At 36.3% G+C, this 27,449-nt stretch overlaps 1 protein-coding gene across 8 annotated transcripts in view; it reads left to right on the top strand.

Annotated features, from left to right (window-relative positions):
• LOC121321831 (zinc finger MIZ domain-containing protein 1-like) overlaps positions 1-27,449 on the top strand; it is a 140,860-nt gene that overhangs the window by 70,159 nt on the left and 43,252 nt on the right. For all 8 annotated transcript variants that reach the window (XM_041261075.1, XM_041261077.1, XM_041261082.1 and 5 more), the window contains 3 exons: positions 12,469-12,588; positions 18,472-18,585; positions 24,124-24,229. In XM_041261075.1, coding sequence (XP_041117009.1) covers positions 12,520-12,588; positions 18,472-18,585; positions 24,124-24,229 — 289 coding nt within the window. In that variant the 5' untranslated portion in view covers positions 12,469-12,519. The remainder of the gene's footprint in view (positions 1-12,468; positions 12,589-18,471; positions 18,586-24,123; positions 24,230-27,449) is intronic.

The following is a 27,449-nucleotide window of genomic DNA, read 5'->3' as shown; positions in this document are numbered from 1 at the left end:
TAATCTTTTGTTTGTACTACCCATGCTTTAGCTCTTCATATTTAGCTTTTGTTCTGTAGGTGTGATGCAATAAGAGCAAAAAGAACAATACTTCTTTACTTGTTTGTTTTTTGTTGTTTTTGTTTTTAAATAGGACAAAGTGTATGTTTTAGTAATAGAATGGAGACAACACAAATTGAAATCTTAAACCACAGCTGGAAACTACACCGTAGAAGATTGGTTTAACAACTGGAATGCTGTGTGTGTGTGTGTGTGTGTGTGTGTGAGAGAGATTGTGTGATTTTAGTATTGTGTTTATTGTCTACCAGCTGCAGCAAATTTCCATCCCACTGTTGTGTAATATTGAACATGGGTGTTGAGTTTTGTCTTGAAATTCTGTAGACTCACAATAATGCGGGATATTGATTTGAACTCTTAATCTTGAGAGGCCAAAGGCCCCCACCCCCCCCCCCCCCAGAATCCCCCCCCCCCCCCCCCCCCCCCCCCCCCCCCCCGCCACACATTCCCCCCCAGATAACACCACTTCAAATGCTGCAATTAATCAGAAAAAGCACAAACTTACAGATGTTGATCATACAGGGTCCTGTGTACTGTATTAAGTTACAGATAACGATGAGTTTTGGGTCATCTGGGGCCTATGTTGCAGATAAAGGATATAGTAGCTAAATCCAGGTCAGACTTGTATTGTTGTTCCACTTCTTTGGAAAAATCAAAATGTAAAATTCTGCATTGTTTATTTGTCTGCTGTGAAGAAATTCATTCTAAAAGTAGTTTATTCTAGGAAATCCCTTTTCTTTTCTCAACAGCAATGCAATTTTATTTATTTTTTAAATTGGATTTCAGACTGATATATACAGACTAGTTTCTTCAACTCTCAATAGTTTTGTGTACACTGCCTTGTCCTGAAGAAAACCCTGTACTGGAATGAGCTACCACATTAGGACACGAGTTTAACACTCCTGCTGTGGGCTGGCTGCACATGATGTGCCATTTAAAAATAAAACTGCATTGTACTTCTCCAATCCCTCTGGTAATATTCCCTGGCATGTGACCTCTTTTGACTTTTGATAGCCTCTATTCCATGGCCAATACGATGCCAGGACCTGTAAAGTGTTTTATATTGTAACAATGAATGTAGTCTGTGAGATACTGAGTATGTACTGTAAGATTTCAAGACATACTTATTCAAATGCTCTTCAGTCTGATCTATAGCTGTTCATAAATATATATATATATATTTTTTTTTTCATTGTTTTATGTGAAGTGTATTATACTTCCATTGTAAGGTGCATTTTTGCAGCTGGTGTTTGATGGTGTGCCTCCTTTATTGAACAGTAGGGTTTGCCGAGCTGACACAGCGGGATAGGCATAGCCAGTAGACCATGTCTTATATGTGAGGTTACTTTCAAACCATTATTGACTAATCTCTCTCTCTCTCTCTCTCTCTCTCTCTGCTCCACATGTACGATAAGAGTAGATATTATTTATGTTTTTAAAGTATACTGTATTAAATCTCTCTGCTTACAGTATGTGCAAAATACTAAAATGAATGAAAATAGTTTTCAAATTGGAATGTTGTAGTAGAACAGCAAAGTCTGCATGAATCACTTTATTTTACAGTTGAAGTTATAGTAACTGATCTGATGGAAACAGAAAATGCACAGAAGTTTATGAATGAATTTAGGCCAGAATATTGTTAAAAAATAAACCAGTTTGTATAGAGAACTGGTACCCTCTATGTGCAACAAATGTGCTAACTTGGGTAGACTATAGTCATATTTTGGTTTTGCTACACTTTAAAGTTAAGTATGAACACAGATTGTTTCAGTTTAGGTTGGCCCTGGGCTGTAATTATAAGGAGTATTAGTAATATATCCTGATTGTTAACTGCAGGTGTTAATTTAGCACATCGGTTTAATGCAGTAGGTGGAAATTACAGCCTTTTTATGACAACTGTGTGACTTATAACAAGAACATTTAATATTAATGGAATTGAGGCTTTAAAAATACCAGGTTTATAGAGTCTGCTCCAGCCTGTCAAAGTGATAAATCCTGAATACCTTTGAACAAATAATACCGGAGGAACACATTGCAGGAAATATTGGGCCAAGAGATGCATTTCTGTAAATGCAAGTGTGAAAACAGCATGTCTCTGTTGATTAATTATTAGTATGACTAGTTTAGTATAATATATTATTGTCTATTTTGTGATTTTAAATGTGCAAGATAATATAGGCTAAGGATGGAAATTTCAAATAGTTTCCTATTCAAACCCACGGGGGCCAACAATACCGGAAATAAAGAATAAAAGGCAAATATGTATGTGTACTACAGCAGACAGCATAAAAAGTGTAAGCCGCTATAGTTTAAGTTTACTCTTTGGAGGAGCCAGCCGGGTTCATGAAGTGTACAAACACAGTGTCCAAGATGATATTTCTTTGTTCAGGTTACATGGTTTATTCAATAACCTGTAAATAATCTAAAACAAGGAACACACCTGGTTGTACTGTTAATGGTCAGTGCAAATGTTGACACTGCTCCATTCATTCACAGAAAGTTACAGGTAGATGTTTTACATTGTACTGCAGTCCACTGAGTTTAAAAAAAAAAAAAAAAAAATAGTTCCATGCAGTTTTAATAGCCATTGCAGTGTTCTGCTTAGCATTTAGTATGTCTTTATATTCAACTTAAAGCTAAATTGGCGTTCAAATTTCGATGTTACTAAAGTTAGGCTTCCTTTTCAGCACTTGCTATATCCATTTGTTTACAAATTTAAAGTTAGCCGGTGCCGAGCTCCCGGAAGCTGTTTCACGACTACCTAGCAACAGCGGCTGTGTGCAGTCGTTACAGCGGAACTGAAGCGTGGGAATCTGTTAACATTAGCTGAAAACAAGGCAACAAATTTGGCAACAATTTCAACCAGAATAAGTTTACTGTACAATTTTGCAGTTACAAACATTGCAAGATTAATTGGGGCCCTTATGTTTAATATGCCAATCTCATTACATGCACACACAGGGTTTAATAACACCGACTGTGAACACTTGTCAAGCAGCAGCATTTTTTAAAAAGACGTTTGCTTCTACTAGTAGCTAATGTAAGTCTTTTTTGTGTAGTCGAAATATGTAATATGCTATTTGAATGGTTTCTTTTTTTAAATGAAAAGATATTTTAAGAATATTACTAGACGAACCATGGGTTTTGATTATGTGAATAACTGAGGAAGTGCATCGTTTAATATTGCCAATAGGAGGGAAGACATCAGAAAGAGTTGGCAGAGTAAGAATCACTGCTGACCAGGAAAGTGGTATCCGGAGAGCCCGACTGTAGTTTGTCCTGCGCAGGCGCATGGTAGGATTCATGACCTGGTTAAGTGTGGTGCTGATGAAACAGTAGGACATGGAATTTCTCAGCTTACCTATTCAGCAATCTTAGCACTGGTGCATCCACTAACAGTTTATCTGGAGATGTGCCAGCAAGTTTAGAATTACACTGTTCTGTCAAACCAAACCATCCATCCATGTGACAATCTGTTTGTGTACTTTCAGACCCTTAATTCACTGATAGAGCAAAAGAGAAAACAAATCTGCTTTTTTATACCATATACTCCTGTATGGCCGTGATTTTATAATTAGATGCAGTGTGTTAAATGTATATTTTTCTTTTATATATGTTAATAATTTCACTTAATCTCAACTGCATGTACTTTGTTGAGTAGTCAGTGGAGTTTATTAGATACTGTACAATGTGTTGTTGAGCATTAATCCTGATACCCAGGTATATTTCCAAATAGGTTAAAAAATATATATTGCAGTGTACATATCTAACATTTTTTTATACCTCTAAGTGTGGAAAATGTCTAATTTAATTTTTCTTACCTGTGAGTCTTTTGGCATTGTAGCATATATGCAAAACAAAGCTTGAGAGACTAACAAAGTGAAATTGCAAAATCTGTCTACACACATGAACACTCAACAAATCAATAGAGAAAAGGTGATACATTTACAACTATTGCCAGTTATAGTATTTTATTGAATATTAACCCAATTACAAATGTTTTGTGTCTGCTGGGGGGTGGGATCATCATTGCATAAAGATGTACAAATTACAACACATGGACTTCATGTGATGCATTTACTTGGCAGTGAACAAGTCTGGTACTGTATATCTGTGCCACACATGAATTTATTCTGCTGGCTAACTATCATGGTACAATCACAGTGTGTGCAATTTACAGATTTTTTTTCCCCCCAGGCACATACTTTATCAGTTGATTGTGCATCAGTGCAAATGCGTGTTTTATTTACTGTCAGGATATATCCCTGACATCAAATTCTATGACTGTAATGTTAGGCATGGTGATCCATATTATTGTTTTATGAACAGATGCTGCATTTACAACCCACACAAGATGCTTCCAAAATGTGCTACAGTGGTTGATTTAGCTGTAGAATATCTTCCATCTATAAACAGGTCACATAGATTTTTTATTGCTGGTTTACCACCCTGATATTGTGAGATTTGAGCGCAAAAATGTAGGCAGATGATCCACATGGAGGAAGCCAAGTTTTTCTCACTTTTGTGTGGCAACCGTAGGTCCTGGGGTATAAAAAAATATACTTTGTATTTATGAAATGTCATTTGACCTTCCAGGGGAGAGGAACTAATATTTTGTGCATTTACAACATAGGGTCTCACAGGGTTAAACATTCTTGTGTATCATATGATGGCTGAAATCTCAGCTTACATAACATGGTAAATCTGCATGTTGCTGCATCCCACTAGAACAGGGTGATCCATCTTACTGCATGTTCAAATCCTTTGACCTGATTTGTTGTTTTAATGTAGCACAGATCAAAGTGGTGAGTGCTTTTGTGTGGTCTTCATATGTAGAATTGGTATGACTTATTTAAAACGTAAGGCCAAAAGAATAGCTTTGGTATTTAAACAAAATCTTAAGCCGAGATCTAGCCAAATTCATCTCTTTAAACACATCACATGGTTTCTGGAAGAACAAGATGGAACTTGCATTTCATAGTTCCCTCTCAACACAGGGTAATTTCATTAAAGGGTATGACAACACTGCTCTAGAAATATAAAATATTTGCCCTTTCATTCCCTTTTTTTGTTAGTTCTCTTAACATTCAAAGGCATTAAGGTTTAAAGACCCCATTCGCAAATCCTAATTGGTATTCCTTGCATCACTTTTCTGTGAGCTGGAGGCTTTTCTGATACATGTCGCAAGGACAATCAAAACATGGCAGCCAGCAATCTTGGGCAAATTAGAGGAGTAAGTGCTGTGTTGGTGGAGGTGACAGAAGGTTGCCGCCCATCTGTTCTCAGGAATTCATTACATGCTTGTGTGTCCCAAATCAGGCGATAAGGAAGATTTGTGTAAGAGATTTATAATTCAGTGTGCAACCAAACGTATAAATCTAAATCACTCCTACTATTAGCAGCGATTTGTTGTGCATGAGGTGATGGCGTTGTCCCACATATAAGCACATTTCCAGTAAGCCTCAGTGGAGTTTATCAAGTGTTTCATGACTTATGCTACAAGAACAGAACACATTCACTGGTCTGCTAGTTTGTTGGTGGTGATGCGTACCCCACCATTCCCTTCCTCATTGGAATACAAATGATTTAGATTGTGAGTGTGCAGCTGCTTTGGTAGAAATTCTTAACTAGTTCTGTGGCTTGTGCAGTTTGTACACAGAAATAAAAATGTCTGGCACTTTTGTGTGTTTTTTAATGTTTGGTTTGTGCAATGTACTGTTTCAGGTAGCAGATTGTGTAGCACCTTTGTACATCTCCTCATTCCACTGAGCCTGATTCCTTTTATCACTACATGTTTTGCTTCACTTAATTCTATTGATATTAAAAAAAAAAACACCAGCATGAGCACCATGGGGGAATCAAACTTAAAGAATACGGTAGTTGAAGTCAAAACAAACACTAAGCTGTATTACCACTGTAATATAGGATTAATCACAAGACCTTAATCTCTGTGTGGCTGATATGTGCACAGCGGTGAGTGTGTTCAGTCTGTAGTGGGGTTGGTGATCATTTTTAAATTGCTTTAATAAATTAGCTTTTGGTTGTGGGCTATTTTATCATGATTGTTGCAGCGGTAGTTTCCATACGATTTCAGTTGTGGGCTGACACTATTTTATTAACATTCCTTTTGACAATATTATATCAGACTCTTTGCTTGCATGGGTTTGCACCAGGAACGTAGAAGCATTGCACTCGGCAATTGATCATTAGTACCCCACACAGAGGGGGCTCCTGCTTGTCTTCTGTTTGGGGTATGTTGTATGGAGTTACACAGCCCCCTGCAGCAGGGAAGGTTACAGAGAGCCGAAGGTCATCCATGCACAGAGGGTCAAAGCAGTAGATTCAGATTTTCACCCCCCCTCTCTTTTTCCATTTTCAGCCTTTTCACATTCCTTTCCATGTATCTTACTATTTGCTTGTCACTCCTCCTCCATGCTTTATCTGTCTTGTTCTCTCTCAGACCACATAATGGCTCCTCTTGGGCAGCGGCTCCTGCTATTTCAAAGTTTAGCTGGCAGGATTAAGCGTGGTATGTGAAAAATGAACAGCCACTCGCAGGAGGACACATGAGCTGAATGCATAATAAACCAGAGGCCAGGAGAACAAAAAATAATGCATACTATTTGCAGGGGCTTCAGAATCCCCTACCATTAATATAATGCTTAAACAAGGAATAGAAGGGTAAACTCGGAGTAGAAGTTTTTTATTAGCATCCAGGAGCTGAAAAAAAATAACTGCTTGTCTTGACAGTTCTGATCTGGTGTTGTGCAGGGGAGTGTTCTTGGGGAGCTTGTTGGCATGTGCACAAGGTAATGTAGTGCTGCTTTGCTCCCCTAGTTAATTATACTGTTAATTTTGGGTGAGAGAAAATGGTCCTGGACCAAACCAGAAATTTTAACAAAAAAGAAATGTTAACAAAGTGGTCATAAACGATGGACCTTTGCAAAGGTCTTTTACTATGTCCAAATCTACTGTGATTTCAAAAGAAAAAAATACCTTTCAGCACTAAGGTAAATTTTACAAAAATTCTATAGTTTCAGTGTCCTGTACAGAAAATTGTATTAGATTAGTTCAATGGTTGGCGTTTGTATTGTAGTTATCCTTCCTGGTCTGCAGTGTTGAAAGAGTAAATATAAAACTGCATGTTTTAAACTATTTTACATCATGGTATTGCAAAGAAATGAAACTTGTGAAGCAACAGAATATTCGTAACACCGATAAACGGGAAGGCATTCACGACAAAGCCAGCACCACAACAGAAGTGTGAATCGATGTCCTAAGTTCCAAATCAGATAGGTAAGACTCTTGGCAGTCTATTGGTAAGTTGTCTTAATGGGAGCCTTTCTTGCATGCTAAGAAAATGGGTAATGCAGTATATTTTGTTTATTTAAATGTTTGAGTTATTTTGTATGATTTGTTCAGTTTGATTGTATGATTCAAAATGTTCACGGTAAAAAAAATTGCTTATTTCATGGTCTAAAAATAGGTATTTCATGATTTTAAAGATTATATTTATTAAAGCAGCAAAATGGTATCCTTTTCTCTAGTTAGTCTACAACAACTGTTCCTAAATATTTCAATGCTTACCTGAAAAACAGAACAGGCTAAATTGTAGAATATTTAGTTATTCCTCTCCACCTTATATAGACATTCTGTTTTCATCAAACAACATAAAAAGAGTGATCTTTAGTAGAAAATATCCCATCTGTGAAGCTGGTGTCCTTTTCTTGAAGACATTTTAAAGAAATCATGCAGTGTGTTTAATCATTTACCGGAACCAAACTAAATTGTCTGTCATGTTCCTAAATGCAACAGGTAGTGTGTCAATATGGCAAACATTTGCTGTATTAATTTTTTAGTGATAAAAAATATGTATACTTACACTGTTCTTTCAGAATTACACGGTAATGGGTAAATTTCACACAAATCGTTATGTATGATGTCTGCTTCAAATATTAATGATTTAAAGTAAGTGAGGAGCCCTAAATCCCATATTGTACAAGACAACCTTCTTGGCAGTGAACTAAGTTTAAGACACTACAGGCACTAAGTAACATTGCATCTAGCTGGATTGAACCTGCTGTCTGGTGGTTGGGGACCACTGGTGAAAGAGACAGCCCATCTGCTTTTGTCTCATTTTATCGCCCAGCGATCAGCCTCTGAGACTTGGTGAAACGTTACACTTGGTTAGAGAGGAGATATTGCTCAGTCCTTCTCTGATCCCACCCCTATGATTTCTGTCGTAGGGAATGAGCGCTCTACATCCTACACTGCTGTCTTTGCTTTTCTAATCAGGCTGCAGATGTGCTTGATGACTGAACAATTTCTATGCACCAAGCTCCGGGTCCCCAAGGAATCCAGTAGGCTTGCTTATACGAGCTGTCATGAAAAAAAAAAGAGCGAGGGAGGGAGCGAGAGAGAGTACCAGCAGGGCACTTTGATTGGCTTGTCTGAAAACACATGACTGCAAAGACGAGTCTCTTGCTTGGGGGTGACTACCTCAATGGCAGACCAAACCACATTAAATAAAATAAATTAATTCACGACCCTGTTAAGGCTGCATAGTGGGAAGGCAACACATATATTCAGTGCCAAAGCCGTATGGAGTCTTCTGGGGATTACTGCACGTTTGTAGAGCAACAATGGAGAGCAACAGAGTACACATTTCCAGCCTCCTGCTTTCCTTGCATAACAAATACTGCTTTGTCCATGGTGCCTGGTCATTTAACAGGCAGAAAACCAGCAGCTGTAGTCGTTTAACAGCTTATAATAAATACAGCTTTAATAAAACTATTTCCTTTTACAAAGTGTTTAATGATTATGAGGACCTTTCACCAGACAGCTTATTCCACACTTTATGTGCAATTAAATAACAGCGATCTATATATATAGAAATCATCATATATAATATATATATATATATATCTCACTTGGCTTAGCTATATATATATATATATATATATATATATATATATATATATATATATATATATACACACACACACACACACACACACACACACACACACACACACACACACACACACACACACACACACACACACACACAGTATAGTTAGATTTTTCTTTTATTTCATACTGTAATATATTTTGTATCAAAACATTGCTATAACATTGACTTAGTCATATTTACATTTTAGTAATTTGGGTGTTGTAATTTATAAATAAAATGGGTTGTAAAATATTAAATGGATCCCTTTTAGGAAGAAGATAATTGGGTTTAGTGTTTAATTATCTGATGATTTACATTTTCACAGTCTACATACCCTGAAACATCTTTAGGTCTGAATCACATCGTGTTTATTCAAATTGGGTGTGAAACTGATACAGAGTAACTAGGGTCAGATCAATGGACTCCGGCTGTCCCCTACTTCTGTAAATGGTGCTACACGTAGCAGATTGCTCTTTACTGTGTGAGATTTACGCCAAATATAGTATTAGAAAACAGCGGGGACATTATGTTCTGTTTTTTTTTTTTATGCTTTTTGAATTTATATCTATATCCCAAATGTGTAGTATTTACTAACACACACAGTATCTTGTTATTAGGTGGTACGGTAATTGTGGGTATTTGAACAGTGACTTGATAAGTAGTGAGCATACTTCAAAACTGGCAAGATAATAACCCAACAGAAGAGGCGGCTGCTACTGCTGCTGCTGCTACAACAGGGAACTGCATCCATATTCAAGTAACTGTGCCTGAGAACAATATGCCTTAGCAAATTATCATAATGTGTCTTGTACAGACTTACTGTTTTGCTGTTTGCTGAATGTGTCATTTTGAGCTAGCGTGTGATTTTATTACATGAAAGCTGCTGATAAATTAGTTTTTACACAAGTTATATTTTGGATTTAGTTAAAAAAATGTTTTTTCACAATATATGGGGGGGGGGGGGTTGTTTTTTTAAAGTCCTTCACTCGTTTGACCTCCATTCATCAATGTCTTTAAGTGATGTTTTAATCTTGGTGCTATACCAGAAACACAGTACACTAGAAGTAAAAGGAGACAGAAATGCGATTTAATATACTTGCAAGAGAACTATGTAACATGCTGAGTTATCAATGTCATGCCGTTTTGATACGGATGCATTTCCTGGAACAAGGAAGCATGGCATGTCTAAAAAGCAGCGTTACATGTGCAAGAGAAAGTGCTAGAGCATACAACTGCAGAGCTTTAGCTATCTTTTTACTAACCACCAGAGGTGTGAAGGATGGCAGGGAATGGGGAGATAGTTAATCAATAACCACAAGGTCAGACAGACGGTGTTGGTTTGAGTGCACCCTGTTAGGAAGCAGCAGCTGAGGATTTGTAGAGCTTGTAAAGGCTTAAAGAAACACAGTGCAGCAACTATTTGTGAAGAAAAATGATTCCCTGTCTTTGGTAGAGAAGGGAGCCACCCGCTGGTTCATGCAGTAAACTACACAGTTTCAGAATTCTGAAACGCTGATTCCATTCTTGTATTCCTCCTTAAACGCACTGTATATGTGAATCTAGGAATAATTACCTCAAAGAATTCTGAACGTCTATGTAGAATTATTTTTTTAGTGTGGAAAATGTTCACTAAATTCCATGAGTTTTGAAAACTGTTCTCCCTGAGGTATTATTATTTATTTATTTAGCAGATACCTTTATCCAAGGCAACTGACAGAGACTAGGGTGTGTGAACTGTGCATCAGCTGCAGAGTCACTTACGACAATGTCTCACCTAAAAGACGGAGCACAAGGAGGTTAAGTGATTTGCTCAGAGTCACACAGTGAGTGAGCTGGGATTTGAACTGGGGACCTCCTTGTTACAAACTCTTTTAACCAGTGGACCACACAGCCTCCTATAGGTACTGTTGAGTTTGCTTGAAATAATTAAGAACTATATTTTTTGCATTGAGAAAAATTACCCCAAAAAAGAATTGAATGAACCTCTTCCATGTTCAGCACAGTACAAAAAGCTATAACTTTATTTTCACAAAGGTTCAGTTCTGAATACAGGCATGAGTACCCCAGACATCTGAAGCTGTTTTACTGTTGATCTCCCTGGTAAAGGATCTTAATCTACTGTTTGTAGTGGTTTTCAGTAATTATAATTTGAATTGTAAATTAGGCTAGCAATGATCTTGAGCTACATGAAGTGTTTTTGTTACGATTGTTTAAACTGCCTTACAGTAACCTTGTAACTTTTATAGTTGACAACAAGCCAAATGGGCAACACAAACTTGACACTGGTGTTGGGTTAATATCTTGATAATTGGTAACCAGATAGCTTGGGACTTGGCATTAGTCACGTGCAACAGTAAGGGTTTTTATTGTTGTTGTTTTTTTTTTCTTTTCCTTAGTTTATTAAATGGCAGGAAATGGTTTAAAAGTATAAATAAATTCTATCTGGGTGAAAATTCACCCAATGATTGGGTGAATGAGAGGAATGCTGTGGTGTGCCCTCTTGTGTTTCAAGTATGGGGATGATGAGTTCAAATAGGTACCATAAAAGCTCTTTAGCTGTCTAGTAGAGTAGATTTCTTGCCTCCTGTTTAATCCAGTAGGAGCCATAAGTGAGCATTCAGTGTGGTACAGCAGTCCCGGATGGCACTGGGCGTGGGATCCAGACAGACACACTTCTAACCTGTTTAAAGCTACTAGATATTATAAATGACTGAAGGACTGCAGTTTTATTTATTTGTTGTTGAATCAAGTGATAAGTCAATGCTGCGATTAAAAAATTGATAAACCTGAATGCAATGCTTATTGAGTTTGACTGATAATGTGCATTCTGCCATTTTGTAATGCAAGCAGCATATGAATCCTTTTTTTTCATGTCTTGCCAATTGCTTACTGGGTCAAGTACAGTGCTACTGCATTTATGGCAGATTAGAGTTTTGCAAATGTAACAACTACTACCTGTCCATTTGTTTTAATAAATAATGAATATAAAACTGCTGAGTTACATCCCACCAAACACTAAACTATACACAGGCTGTCTGGCACAGTATTGCTTGTGAATGGACCTGAAATGGTCTATCTTAACTCGGGTATCATTCCAACTTAATAATAATAATACAATACAGATAAGAATGTAGAGCATTTTTGGTGCAAAATCCATACACCCCATTCATTCCTTAGAATGATGCTAATACTGTAGCTGCATGTGTTAACAAAGTGAGAATTCTTCAGGTGCCAAGGAGGCTCTTGCAGTGTGTCTTTTCTGGCTTCCTATTTGTTGAGGTGCCATCAGGTGACATGGAATGTCATTTTTAAAGTTTAAATGTTGATTCTCAACAGAACCCTTATCACATGGAAAATAACAAACACCAGCCTCTGGGTCTTATGAACTTTGATACGATTGGCAGGCCACCAATGAACTCATCAATAATTAAGTGTTCCTTTCTTTCTTTGTCTTTCAGAGTGGAGAACTTTAATGGCTTTCAGGTAGAATTCAAGGAGAGACAATCAAAATGAACACTATACCGTCTATGGACAGGCACATACAGCAGACCAACGACCGGCTGCTGTGTATAAAACAGGTAAGAGTTTGTTTCAACATTTTGGGTATAAATATGAACATATAGTCGAACGTAACTTCAGTTGCTTGCTATTTCTCTCTCTCTCTCTCTCTCTCTCTCTCTCTCTCTCTCTCTCTCTCTCTCTCTCTCTCTCTCAAATTCAGAATTCAAAAATCAGCTTTATTGGCATGACTTGAGTTTTGCCAAAGCATAGTGTGTTACAATATAGAAAATAAATGCCTCAATGAAAGAGGAGAAAAAAAAATACATATTAAATAAATAAATAGCATTTTTCTTTGAAAATAGCACATTTCTTTGTATTTAGAGCAGGACAACAGGAAATTAATTTTTTTATTCAATTCTAATTAATTTTATACTAATTCACAGTGGCAGCACAGCCTGTGTTCTCTTGCTACCCCGGTCTTTTTGTGTTGGCCAGTTTTGATGGCCAGGCTGTGGTTGCTAAGTCTGTATTTAGTTAACATTTGTTTGTTCTTGTGTGTTTTGTACTGACCATTTTAAGTGTAGTATTATTTGATTGTGGTGTGTTTAGAGGAGTTTGTTGACTGACTATAAAAGCATTTATTGATTCTGGGTTTATGTCTGTTATGGCATAATCAGCTACACTATTCCCTAGGGCTGAGCTGTACGTGAATCTCCCCAGAGAGTCCCCCCCTGGTCCTGCCATTAGCTATGTTCAGACCCAGGCCTTTACAGAGCTGCAGGACCCACTTCCCACTCTTATTGACAACGCTATCGTGGCTGTGTCTTTGGGTGGTCACAGGTGTGTGGTACAGAGAGGCACTCCTCTCTAGGTGGCCGTTCCCCTCTGTGCTGATGTAGTCTGCCAGTCCTGGCATTGAGGTCTCCACACACCAGCACAGAGCCCAGAGTCTGGAAATGGCTCATTTCTGTTTGGAGGTGCTTGAATGCCTCCTCTTTGAAGTAGGAGGAGTCTGAGGGTGGCATGTAAACAACACATAGGTATGTATCTTGTTGATGGTGTAGCATTTCAGTTTTGATTTTGAGTCATATGTGTGTCTCCCCTCTCTCTTTATTGGGGAGATATAGTTTTTTAGCTCCTCTCAGTACCTCACAATGATGACCCAAAATCTCTACCTTGTCTGACCCGAGTGAGCTTTACTGAGGGCACTATAACCTCCCTGTAGTTTGAGGGACATTGGGTGGACCATGTCTCCTGCAGTATGATCACATCCAACTGGCCAAAAGCATTAAAACTCCTTAGATTTATCAGTAAACTACTGATGTGGCTGTGGTCTAATGCAACTCAATGCACTGAGCACGAGCAGATTCCAATATTAAGAGTTTTCAAATTTTAATTTTTAGGAAAAGGCAAATCTGCAATTTGAACAATAGGTTTAAAAAAAAAAAAATAGGTCAATTATCTGAAGAAAAAAAATGCATCAAAACAGAACATTCACTTTACCGCAACATAAACTGCAAGAGTATGCAAAAATATAGATACAATATTCAAAGAATGATATATCTAGTGTGTCAATTTATAACACTTCTGCACTTATTTGAGCACAGTAATGTATGTTAAAAAAAATAAATAAAAAAAAAAAAATTGTTAAGAAGTCAGTGCTTGTCTGGTCCTGTGTCTTAGAGACAGAAAAAGAAAAGGTTCTGTTTGTTTAAATTTGAGTTCTCCAGCCTAATTACCCTCAACCTCCAGACATATCAGATTAAAATCCTGAAAAAAAAAACTTGAATTGAGCCTTAACCACTTCAGAAACATTTAGTTCAAAACAGTTCCAAGGAATTTAAACTATCCCGTACACTTTTTCACATGTACTGTAGCCTATATTTAATGTTCTTAGCATGTCAATGTGATCTGTACTTTAGAAACTGAATCAATTACAAATCACTTTAAATAGTGCCAGGATTCCTGCAAATTGGTATGTTGTACATTACCTGTTTGTCTTGTAATTGTTACTTAAATGACAAACAACTGACAACCGATGTAGAACGCATGTAGACCAAGATGGATTATTTCTAATTTGCTGCATTCAACATAATTTAAAACAGAAGTTTGAAGCAGGCATTAGGAAACTGTGAGGAACTGGAGACTCCTTTTTGTGGCCTCTTTACACAGATGCAGCACGTGTGGTTACAGGAACCTCCTACCACAGGGCAAAGCTGTCTGCCCTCTCCAGTCTCCCACAGCCCCTATAAATGGTCATCTGTTGGCCTCTTTGTCAGACATTGCTGGATCCGGTTACAGGCTCAGGTCACCAGTGGGTTGTTTCTCCCCTTCTTTCCAATTCACTTTCTCATTCTTTTGCTTAAATCTATATCCCTCGGCTGAAGATTTACAAGCCTCTTTGAAGTCTGAATACCAAAACAAAATTACATTGGTCAGCATGTATAAGCTTGACGTCGACTTGTCTGGTATAGCTTTTCTTTAATCATTTTATAATTTATTAAGGGCATTTATCTTTTTTCCCCTTTTTGTTTCCATTTTTTTTTTGTTTGTTTGTTTTAAAGTTATGAATTGCACCAGTCCAATTTGACCATCAAGTCCTAAAGATTCAGCTAAAAATCAACTAAAAGGATAGGCCCATAGTAATTGCTCTCAAAACATGAAAATGAGTAAACCCATTTCCGTTTACAAAATGGAAGCATCTCCAGACTCTTGAATAGGAATGCTTTAACAGGCTTAAGCATAATAATACTAACAGAAAGAAGAACACAATCAACAATATATTTTCAGTGTGTGGTCTATGCATTTTATAGGAGAAAAAAATAACCACACTGTACTGTATTTTCTTTTCATCCAAACTGAACAAGCTGTTTTCTGTGGTAGCTCAGGTTTGTCATTATTGTGGCAGATGTAGTCATCTGACATTAATTTAAGAAGCTCCCTTGGGGTCATTCCTTCTGACAGAAAAAAAAACTGAGCTGCGTGGAGGTAATACTGACAAGGGAGCGGGAGGAGAATGGGTTGGAAAATTACAAGGATAAGTCTGTATTATGGCAATATTGAAAAACAGGCCTAATATGATATGAATCAATTTAGTACTACAAGATATACTTTAAAATTAAAGATTATAAAATAAAACGGCTTCAAAAGCAACCCACAGTGTAGTCTTTTATTTATTAAGTAGCAGTTCAAGGATATTTACTCCTGAGACAGTTCATAGATTGGGGATTTGAAGACATTGTTTATTTTAAAGGATGACCTTTTTTTTTTTTTTTTTTTTTGAAACACACATTTTTTTGAAAAATAAGAGGTTATTCCTAAATAAGTTTATGTAAATCTAAACCAGTTGCTTATGTGTAAACAGGCTAATTTTAAACAAAATTCATGTTACCAACAGTACCATAGTAGAAGACCTACACATATTAATACATGTCATTCTTCCAGCGCAAGATATTACCTCACAAATGGTGGCAGTTTTCTTTGTGATAGACTGCATAGACTTCTAACCATGAACATAATAAGATAACAACGAAGTATCATTTATGTTGTGCCAATTAGACTACCAGCACGCACATTCAGAAGGGCTTGTTCTCTTTCAAGGAAGGCAAAATGGTTATCAAGAGAGATAAGAACAATTAACTTACTTTCCTCCCCACTTGGCAGACTGGAATATTCCAGTAATTAAAATGATTAAGGAAATATTGCAATCAGATCCAGCTGTTAGTTTTAATTAAAAAGATGCTCCTATTGAAACCCTGCATCTTGGATGGATTATAATTACCACACTATAAGGGGGGAGGATAGAGGTTTAGGATTCAAATTTGTCATACTGTAGATGGATTGTGAAACTGTTTAAATTCTGCAGACACAGCACTTCTGTTTTTAAATGTGAAACATTTGAATACATCTTCTACATGTCTCAAACAGTTCTGCTGTCTCAAATATTTAGTTTTTACAGCATAAAAAGAGTAAATGAAGTGCAAAAGAAATGCATTTTGTACATTTTTTTTATTATTGAAACCTTTTAAAAGTCTGAGACTGTCATGTAGATTCTTTGAGTTTTGGGTTCAATGAATAATCACACTACTTTTAGAATTGGCTGTTATCACAGTGCTAAGCTTGAGTAGTAAAAGTCACATTTAAAATTCTGGATAGACCATGTGAGATTGTAAAAGGGTCTATGCAGGAGGTGAAGTTTGATAGCTGGGATTTGATCCCTGCAGTAACAAAATTTTGCTTCAGCCACTGCTTTGTAAACATCCACAGAGTAGACAGGAGCAATGCTGTCTGTAGAATGGCACTGCCAGCACAGTACCCTTCACACAGGATATGTTGCTTGCTCAAGAAGTATAATCTGTTTTTCAAGCAATAGCAAACATTATTAACAAGCCTCAGCAGGCAGCCTTTCTGTGTTGCTTGGTATAAGATGGAATATCTTCCAAACCAATTAGACCAGTAAAAATGTGGTTTAGCCATTATGATTTTGGACCGAGCTGTTGACTGATAGCAGATTTTAGGCTCAATACATGAACAAAATTCAATCATATTGAAACAACAAGACCTGGTTTTCACTCAGACACACAAATCAAATGAAACCCATGAAAACAATATGGACTGAACTTGGACAGAAAGCCCAATCTGTACTGCCCCCTAAAGGTTCTTCACGGGAACACATTCATCCATTCTGCGATGGGAAGAGGGTAAGGTAAATTTAAAGCTGAAAGAAAAGGGAGTCAGTAGTTGATATAGAATATATGAAACTTTCCACACAACCTTTCTCTTTTCGTTTTCAAATTAAAGTTATGATAGCAATTGAGCGAAATACTATGACAATGTGCTGATTTATGTAAAACATGTTTTAAGTAATATTAATGCAGCTTTAAATGAATGCTTTGAAAAGCAAGGGAAGCCATCACAAGAGTTTAAACGAAGGGAAAGAAATGAGCTATCTAAGACATTTAAACAAGAAAGCAGAAAAAAGAGGCACTGCATATTGTTTGTTTTCTCTCTCTTGGTTTAACACTGGCTCATCCACAATACATTGCCACTAGTTATCTGACCTAATATGATCATGCAAAGTGTGGATTAGTCAGGGGAGGAATGCTGAAAGGTGATCCTGAAGTTCTCAGACCTTGCTGGTTGACAGACCGAGGGAGGGCAGGGTTGTTTTATCTGGAGCTGGGTTTCCATCACAATAGGGCAGGAAGCAAGAGAATGACAGCCTTTAGGGTTAGTTAGCAAAGTGAAGCAAAAGTGCTATTAAATACAGTTCATGTGACAGACTGGACAGCAGTGTAGCAAAATGGGTTTTGCAAGCTTGTACAAAGACCAGTAGCTTGCACATCTATGAAGCCAGTAGGGGAACAATGTTTTATTTGTTCTTGTCAGAAATAGATAAAAAGGACTTCCATAGCCAGTGTGAAGCTTTATAGACCAAATATCCTTTGACAAAGAAAACTATGGTTGTCAAGTCCATGACAGCATTGACAAACTAGCAAACTAGCTACAGTGCGCTCTGCAGACTAGTTTGATTTAGCCAGCAGCCTCTATCCATAAAACTGTTCCTCATTCCCCACAACAACATTGTCTCACTTTGTTTGTAACCCATGTCTTCCCTTTAGCATTGATGTTGTCCTTTTACTATGAAATATATCGGCAAATTGGAATTGTTAAAATGGGATAGCTTTTAAATTGTTACAAATGCAAGCATAGATGCCAATTGAATAAGGCTTTTTATTGAGAGTTGGACATAAGCAACATACCTTGATTTTTTTTTTTTTTTTTTTTTTACGCAGTTGGAATTTAAATATTTTAAAAACTGCATTCATGTTGCACTACAGTATAGAGAATGCTTCTATTTCATTAACTTATATTAAAGCACATTATTGAACTTGTTATTGTTATGAATGTACAGTATGTAATCCATTTTGATTCCTTTTGTGTGTCTGTGTGTTTTTTAGCACTTACAAAATCCAGCAAATTTCCAGACGGCGGCCACGGAGCTCCTGGACTGGTGTGGTGATCCACGGGCATTCCAGCGACCTTTCGAGCAGAGTCTGATGGGCTGTTTGACGGTATGTCAGCTCTGTCTGATGATAGCCTCCCTCTGAGTTTGTACAACTTGTCGGCTTGTCAGGGTCCAGTGACAGAGGTTAAAGAAACAGCCACGCTTCATACATTGCATATCTTCAAAGCCTGTTTTGCAGCCTTCTTTCTTCCAGATAAGCTTGTACAGCATAATCTGTGGTAAAGGCCCATGAGTGTGAATTTAAGAAAGGCCACCAAGATCACAGGGAATCAATGGATAAAAACAACTACTAACCAGTACCCCCTGAGTCTGAAAGTGATGGACATTAAGTGCAACTAATCATCTCTTGTTCAATGTAAACATAAATGGTTATTTTATGACATGCATTAAATAGTTTATTTACTTATTCTATTATATAGTTCTGATTTAGACGTAATGAGCATCGATGGGACGAATGGCCTCCTCATTTATACTTTTCTTATGGTATTCTATTCATGATAATACATGTAGGTAAAAAGTATTGACAAAAAAAAAATAAATCATACTCCTAAAAGTTTTCAAAGTTTACTGAGAAAGAAACCAATGTTTTGGCTGCAAAGCCTTCATCAGGGGAAGAAAAGTATTGATACATTTTATAAAATAAGTGTATATAATATATAAGTACCTCTCCACAAAATTCCAAGAAAAGGCTGTACAACATACTGAAGTTTGCCTCCACATAGGATAAAGCAAGCTCAAAAAGTTATTTTGAACCTAAAGCATTTGTTATCTTGTTTTACTGTATTTCTTCAAATTAACGCCGCCCTCAAATTATCGCTTCACTCAGATATCAGCTTTTTAATAGACGCCGTCCTTGAATAAACACCGCTCTCAATAAAGAAACATAAAGGTATTTATTTTCTACCCCTGCTCAAAAAATAAATAAAGCAACGCACAAGCTATGTACATGTTCCCCCCTGCGAAGAGACTGCAGCCTCAATCCACCATGTAATACAAAGTAATGTACACACACCTTAGCAAGCAAATTTAATTTTATGGTACAGTCCCGACAGACAACCCAAGATGAACTACTGACAGCACAGCAGTCCTTCACTTTTTTTTTTTCTTCCATCAGAGTTCGGTGCCAACACAGCAGGGGATAAAACAAGGGCTGACTGTTTACTTCGTCCTCAGCTTGGATGGTGAAAACTTAAACTCAGAGGAACTTAGAGCTTTGCCGGTCACTCTAAGCGCTATCTGAAAGCTGACTGAAGATATCTTCTTGTAGGGGGTTTAGTTGTTTTGTTTTTTATTCAATTGGAATTTTACTCAGTCCTGTACAATTTTATATATATATATATATATATATATATATATATATATATATATATATATATATATATATATATATATAAAACTTGCTTACTATCTATGAGAAGATTTAGTTTTGGTTTCTCTTACAGAGAAATTACAAACAAGCAGGTAAATTACAGTGAGAAAAAAATAATAAACAAGTAGGATATATTTTAGTTTTAACAGAAATCAAACCGATATTCAGAAGTAATATTTTTCATTAAGAAAAATAACAGCGTCACACTCAACTACTGTTCTCGCTCCTCTTCTTGTCCCGCCCCAGAGCAACCAATACACACTCCTGATTCACTGGTACAGTACTCCCCTGACCTCCCAACTCCCACGTAATAGGGTCTCATTAACTTTCAAGTCTCTAAAACACATGAGTATAGTGCTGCAGAGCAGAACCTCTCATGGCAACGCTTCTAAAATGCCTTAAATCTTGTAATAAAATATTGCAGAGTTTGTAAAGCATAGTATTATTAATAAAGGCTGTCCTTGTATAATCACCGCCCTCGTTTAAGGGCTGCAGTCATTTTGATCAATTTAAAATAAATGCCGTGGCGCCAGATAGAAGTAATACTGTATTCTGCGTTCTATTCAAATCTAATTGACCCTACCTACAAGAGTGGAAAGAGGAAATGGCTATAGATAGTCAAATTACCAACTCCACAGATGCAGATGAGTCAATTAATATTTGCATTGGCATTTTACATGTGTTCAGTCATCTACCACAAAGGCAGTGTCATGCTTGTAGTAATGTTACTGATGAACATGGTACTTGTATATTTGCTGGGCTAAAAACTTGAAGAAGGTGGCTGTACAATAATTAGAAGTCGAGAAAATAAAATCAAATGAATTTGCATTGTACACAAAATGTCACTGGAGTCACAAGGTTGTCGTTTCAATGACAATGTATTTCATCTATTTGTGTATTAGTGTAAAAGGTACTACTTTTAGTCTCTTAGAATCAAATCCAACAGGTATTCTAATGGTATTGTTCTAACCTGCCCAGTGATTGCGTTTAATGTTAACAGTACCATTTTAGAATCTGATTAAAAGGACATGGAAGTATTTCTTGGCCATGCAACTTTGAATGAAGTGTTATATAAAAGATTAAAGGCATCTAAAGATTACATTTTGGCTGATGGAACTGCACAAGTCTTATACACAATACCCTGGGGCGGTAACTTACTGTTTGGCTAGCAGTGTAGAGCTAGATTGCAACCAGTTGACTGTCAGACATCATGTTCTGAACTGAGTGACTTCATTAAAAGCTGTTCTTTCTAGAATTGTCTATGTATGGTTAACCTTGCTTTTAAAGGATCAGTTATTGCTGAATAAGTGAGGACCCCCACACATAGTACACAGCTGCTACACAGACTATTTCTGTCTATTTAGTTTGTTACTCTTACATTTTATAAAGAATGTAATCAATTTATCCTTTTGAAATATAAAATATTTTTCATTTAGTTTGTTTAGCTACAATATGAAGAAATATTGTACATAAGTGCTGACAGAATAAGTAATCAGTGGAGTTTTGTAAATTGAAGCTACCTGAACATACTGGTAAAAATGAATTAATGAAAAGGTCTGTTTTAATCAACATTGAAACTGAGCTGTGTTTACTTTTATATTCCCCCGGCAACAGGGATATAGTGAAGGCACCTATAAGTATGTGTGTTTCCCTTACATTTTTAGTGGAAGACAATATTTGAAGTAAACAAATTAAGTTGTTGAGGTTCATAGTTTATATTAAATCTTTTGCACAGCTTCAACTCCCAGCTGTTGACTTCTTGAGCTGACCCCAGTGTCTCAACACAGATGTTTTGGATCAGCAAGTCAAAGCTGAGCAACACTTAAAATCCACAATGAGCTGCAGCATTGGGTTTTGTAACCTCATGAGTGGGATAGTTAAAGATTAATTAAAATACTATCTGTTAAGGAAATGTGATGAATTAGTGAAATTAACAGTGGATTATCTGAACACTCTTTCAACACTTTGAGTCCTTTATCCCACAGAGAACATTTCTAGTTCAAACAGTTTTTAGCACTTGCCAGGTTGGAATTAAAATGGAAAAAGATAGGGGAATTAGCAAATGACAACTACAGATTTAGTTGAATTAAGAAATATATCAATGACAAGATCAAAGGTCATATAAATTAAGTTTAATTTTGTATTTTTTTTTTTTTTTGTTTAGTTAGACAACAATTATTAATGTCCATGGGTGAAATGTAAAGCAAGGTTTTTGTTTCAGCTGATGTCAAATTCAGGGTATAGTTACTTTTGCCATGCAGTTGTGCCATTTTCATCACTTCAGTGTGGAACAGCAGGTGTCTGGTTCTTAAATCGAGGGCTGGCGGCCAATTTGTAGCCTGCAGTGAAAGTACCTAAAAGATTCCAGCTGTGTACCATTACACCTACACATTTCACTTTGTATGTGCTGGAAACATATGATTGAAGTTGAGTAATTCTACTGACCAATAGCTTCCCCTGCATTATAGCCATGGGTATCAGGTCTGCAGTTCCTGCCCATTTGATTAGAACGTAGCTTTTGGTTCTTCTGGGACTGTTGACTTTGGCCCTGTTCACTGTAAAGTTTAGCCAGCGGTTTTTGCTTCTGAGATAAATCATGTTAACACCTGCATTGTGTGAAAGAGAAGTGAAACTCCTTCCTAACATATATCTTATTAATGATGATTATATTTAAATTTTGTTTTGTTAACAAATATTTTCTTTAAAGAATAATTTAATATGATAATATCTGGTTTTACAGACGGCTTTCTCATGTTGCAGACATTTAAATTGCTTGTACAACCTAATGTATTAATGTTTTTACCTTTGAACAAAGTAATGTTGCTTGATTGTAGCATTAATTATTGTAATTTGTATTAAAAGTTGCAGTTTTATGTCTAAGTGAATTTAGATCATGTTTGCACTTCAAAAATAAGTTCCTCTCCAGGAAATGTAACAGACTTATAAAAAAAAAAAAAAAAAAGCGTCAGACCTGCTCCCTGCTTGCTTTACTGATAAGCAGAATTAATGGAAAACTCTTCAGGGGATTGTACTGCAGTCTTCTCAATCTCAAATTTGCATTGTCAGCTAAAGCAACTGTATACCGTTTGACGTTTTTTTTGTTTGTTTGTTTGTTTTTTTTAAATGCGTATGACGCAGGGAACATCAAATCCTAATGCTTTTACAAAAGGTTTTGAAAATAAATTTTAAAAAAATCTACATTGGCTTTTACCTTTTAAAATGTGCCAGTTATTTTGTTAAAATGCATTTCAATTGTATGTAAATCACATTTTCCTGACCCATTACCCTTTTTTAAAAATTATTTTAAAAAAATCTTTTGGATTTCTTTTGGGGGGTGGGATTTAAATGAAGAATCTAAACGTCCTTTCTTATATTTGGCAAGCATTTTGCCAGCAGATTGAGCAATGCAATGTTGATTGTCAAGAGTTTCATTTGAAGTCAGGAGTAGTTGAAAACGCTATCAATAGGTATTATAGCACATACTAATGGCCGCAGGTTAGGGTTGTTGTAATGTATTTATAATGTGAACGTGTTTGATAGACAAGCTTGTAATTATGTGCATGAGAAATTTAAATAGCTAGTATTCCCTATTTAAAGTCAAGAGGTACACAGAGTAGTGATGTGATATTTAAATACACTGTGCAAATATTGTGATTATCTCTAAGTGAGGTTTATTTTTTTTCCATACACCATTCAGGGCTTCTCAGACCTGGTCCTCGGGACCCCACTGTCTTCTGCTTTTCTTTCCAACTGAGCTTTTAATTACTTAACTAAACCCTTAATTGAATTAACAATTTGCTTAATTAGATTGTTTTAATTGTTTTCAGCTCTTAAACAGCTCTTCAAGTTAACTATAAAATCCACTATTATATATATACACTATGAAAGTACAGTAGAGTAAGTCATTCTTGTGAGGAAGTGAAGGTGCTTGTGACAGACACCTTTTAACTGCATTTGTGCCTACAGTACCGTACATGATGTGACCTTACTCTGTTTTAGACTACTGATAGAATAATGCCATGTCATATAATGTGGAGCAAATGGTTTTTGCTTTCTTAAAATAACACATGAGAATAACATTGAGGCTTTCCTATAGCATCAAAATGCCTTCAGTTTTTTTTTCCCCCCCTGGAGGAAACAACATTGTTCTAGGAAATCTGCTCTGTCTGTTACATGTTTCATAAATATTGATTTCTTCATCTGTTTTTTGTCCAGGTTGTCAGCAGAGTAGCTGCACAGCAAGGCTATGACTTGGATCTTGGATACAGACTTCTTGCTGTATGTGCAGCAAACAGGGACAAATTTACTCCAAAGTCAGCAGGTAGGAAGAAAGATTATTTTCTGTTTCACAATCAAAATGCAATTTAGGCTACTGATTTAAGATTTTGTTCTGACAGGTGCTAGCTTTGCAGATTTATTTAATGTGATGTGGCTGTTTGTTTTACAAAACGATGCACTTTTTAACCTCATTGTGTCACTATTTAGAATACTGTCAATAATGTGGAACTGCATTCCTTTAATTAAATCTGGTTGAGAACCCTGTTTGCAAAACTGTGTAACTTCAGAAATAATTGGCTTGCTTGAACAGTGTTACAGTAACAAGGAGAACTGTGTTTCTGTCAAATCGTGTCTGACTATACTAGTTTTATGTACATGTTATCTTCTGTAGTTAAGTGCAAACGTGGTAAACATGATTTAATTATAATGTAGTGCCTGCTGATTTTTGTTTTAATTTTTTTTTTTTTTTTATATCAGTATAACAAATGCAAGATGTCTATTATGTATTAAATGTGTGTCTACATATTTAAAATATATCAAGGTGTCATATGAAGCACTACACTTTACAGTGATGTTTAATGTCACTTTAGAACTAGTGGTCTACCTGAGCCTCTAAGGTTAGAACTTTCTGAATCTGGGATACACTTCACAATACAGGTACAATTGTATTGACTGGGAGAATAAGATAATATGCATTTCCATAACGTGCTTGTCCTTCTGTTCAAATAACTGTGTGCTACTACATGAGGTGTATTTGGTGACTACAGTTCAGCTAGTTAATGTACCTGTGTTTTAAAGTGTATATTGACTCTGAAAGAATTTTTGGAAAGCTTGCTGACACTGTGAATATGAACCCTATATTCGATGAGAATAGGGAAGAACCTGATGTTGCATCATGAGAGATGGTGTTGCTTTCTTTTGATATTACACTTTACTGAATACAGCTTTAGCTATGTATCAAAATACTGAGAATATAGGTTTCAAAATCCTGTTATTGCTAACTTTAATTATTGCTTATTGTGTTACAATAGTATTTCAGAAAATGGTAAAGTATTATGCATTTAAAAGTATTATACATTTATAGGTAGGGACAATAGAAATCCACAGAAAATTGTAATATATGGTGGTTGTACCATCGTATCAGAAATTAGTGTACAGCCAAACAGCTTTAGAATCTAAAATCTTTAGAAAGTTTGGGCAAAATCTGCAGAAAAATTCTATAACAATTTCCTCTGAAATGTTCTTTTTTTCTTGTACATTTGTCAAAAAATATAACTTATTCTTGCATTGATTTAAACTCATCATACAGTGTGCAAAACTGGATATGGTTGTTTGTTTTTGTTTTCTGTTTATATATGGAGGTTTTCAAAAAAATCTGCAGATGAGTCAAATGGCTATGGGACCATCCCAGTTCCATAGCAAATCTACATTGTGTTTTTCTATTGCCCCTATCTAATGCAGTAGATAGCCCTTTTAGCATTTTTATTTTATTTATTTATTTATTTTATTTTTTCTGCTCAGCAGGAATCGTAACTGTCCGAGAGTCTTAACTAATCTGTTCTCAGCAGGGGAACTGCCAATTCGATAAAACAATTATTGGTTGTGCAGTGAGGATAGTGGGTTTTGTTTTCTAAGAGATACTACTGTGCGATCTTTTCGAGCATCAAAAAAAATGTAAAAATAAAAATAATAATAATTCGACAGCAATACTTAAAAAATGTGATTTTTGTTTGACACTAACAAGATTTGTTTCAGTTTAGTTCTTTAACTGTCTATTTGTTACGGCCTTGCATAATCATTGGCACCCTGTTTATGCCAAATGAATAACAGTGGTTTAGATGCACACATCATAAGATATTAAAGTACAGATGTACTCATCTCTCTGTTCTATCATTAAACTTGGATTCTTTCTACCTTTGTCACAAGGACATTTGGGTCAGACAGGGGGGCGACAGAAGCAGAGTATACAGGGAGCCTTGTCAGAAAGATGGCTCTTAAATCCACCCTAGAGGCCTGAGGGCAGAGTTGTATTGAAAGTGCACCAAGTCTTTGCTGAGAAACTGCAGTGAGCACATCACATGATGGCCAGGATGGCGGCACTGGTTCGGAAATCCGATATGAGAGACAGCGACTTAGTGTCTGTGTTGCAGTAGGCCTATTGGAAGAGATTCAGACTCTACCAGCGCGCAGATCTGTACTGAAATGTGTTTGTTTCTAGATTAGTAAGGATAAATGAAACAGAATAATTAATGATTCACACTCAAAGCCATTTGAAATATGTTATCTGGGGAGGTAAAAGCTGGGTCCTCATAAAAGTCTGATTTCTTTAAAATATGGGTCACCTGTAGGTTATCTGTCACATATAGATCACTTTTCCATGTAATGCCTGGTTTTCTATTTTGTTGTTTATTGTTTTGTTGTTGTCATTTTCCAGGCTTTATTGTCAATTTTGATTCGGATAAATGGACCACAACTGTGTGTTCAGAAAAACTTCCCCTCAGTCAATTTCTCAATCAAAGATTCTATTAACGCAAAAGTAGTGGGGTTTCAATGTTTGTTTTATTTATTTATTTATTTATTTTTTAACCATGTGCTCAGAACGTTTGCAAAAGTAACTGATCTCATGACTTCACGATTTGCTGGATAAAGCCAGTTTTCACCATCCCCCACTAGAACACGACTTTAAAACAGATGTGTATAGTTAAGATGTATGCTAAAATATATGGATGATGGGGGGGTGGAGGAGTTTTGTGTTACATTTTATCAGGAAATTGGCAGAGCCTGCAGAGCTTAAAAAAAAGAAAAAACTGAAAAAAAAACGAACACCTGGAGGGAGAAACCACAATAGCCCGGGCTGCTTTGACAATATCATCGGACTGGGGCCTATTTCATTCTATTTATCAAGCTGAAAATCCTTAAATATTGTTGCCAAGTGTAAAACTTTTAGAATGTACTCCCCCTTTCTTTTGATTGAATGTTTAAATGAAGCCTCCCAATGATACAAGCCAGTCATAGCCAGTAGCATTTTGTAATTATTGGCGCTCTTAAATAATAAGGTGCCAGGATGCAGTTAAATTAATTTAGCAGTTATATTGTATGTAACATATCCAAATTCCTTCTTGAAATGCCAACACATTTAATTACCTGGGTCCCATTAAACAAAATAATTATTAATGTAACAAAAGCATAACCTGTAATTTGCTCTTTTTTTGTGTGTGTAATCCAATTTATAGCACATCACATTTTGTACTACAGTATTCCGT

Source organism: Polyodon spathula, chromosome 10 (genome assembly GCF_017654505.1).
Source record: "Polyodon spathula isolate WHYD16114869_AA chromosome 10, ASM1765450v1, whole genome shotgun sequence".
NCBI classification, from domain to species: domain Eukaryota; kingdom Metazoa; phylum Chordata; class Actinopteri; order Acipenseriformes; family Polyodontidae; genus Polyodon; species Polyodon spathula.
This window is presented reverse-complemented; position numbering and strand designations above follow the sequence as displayed.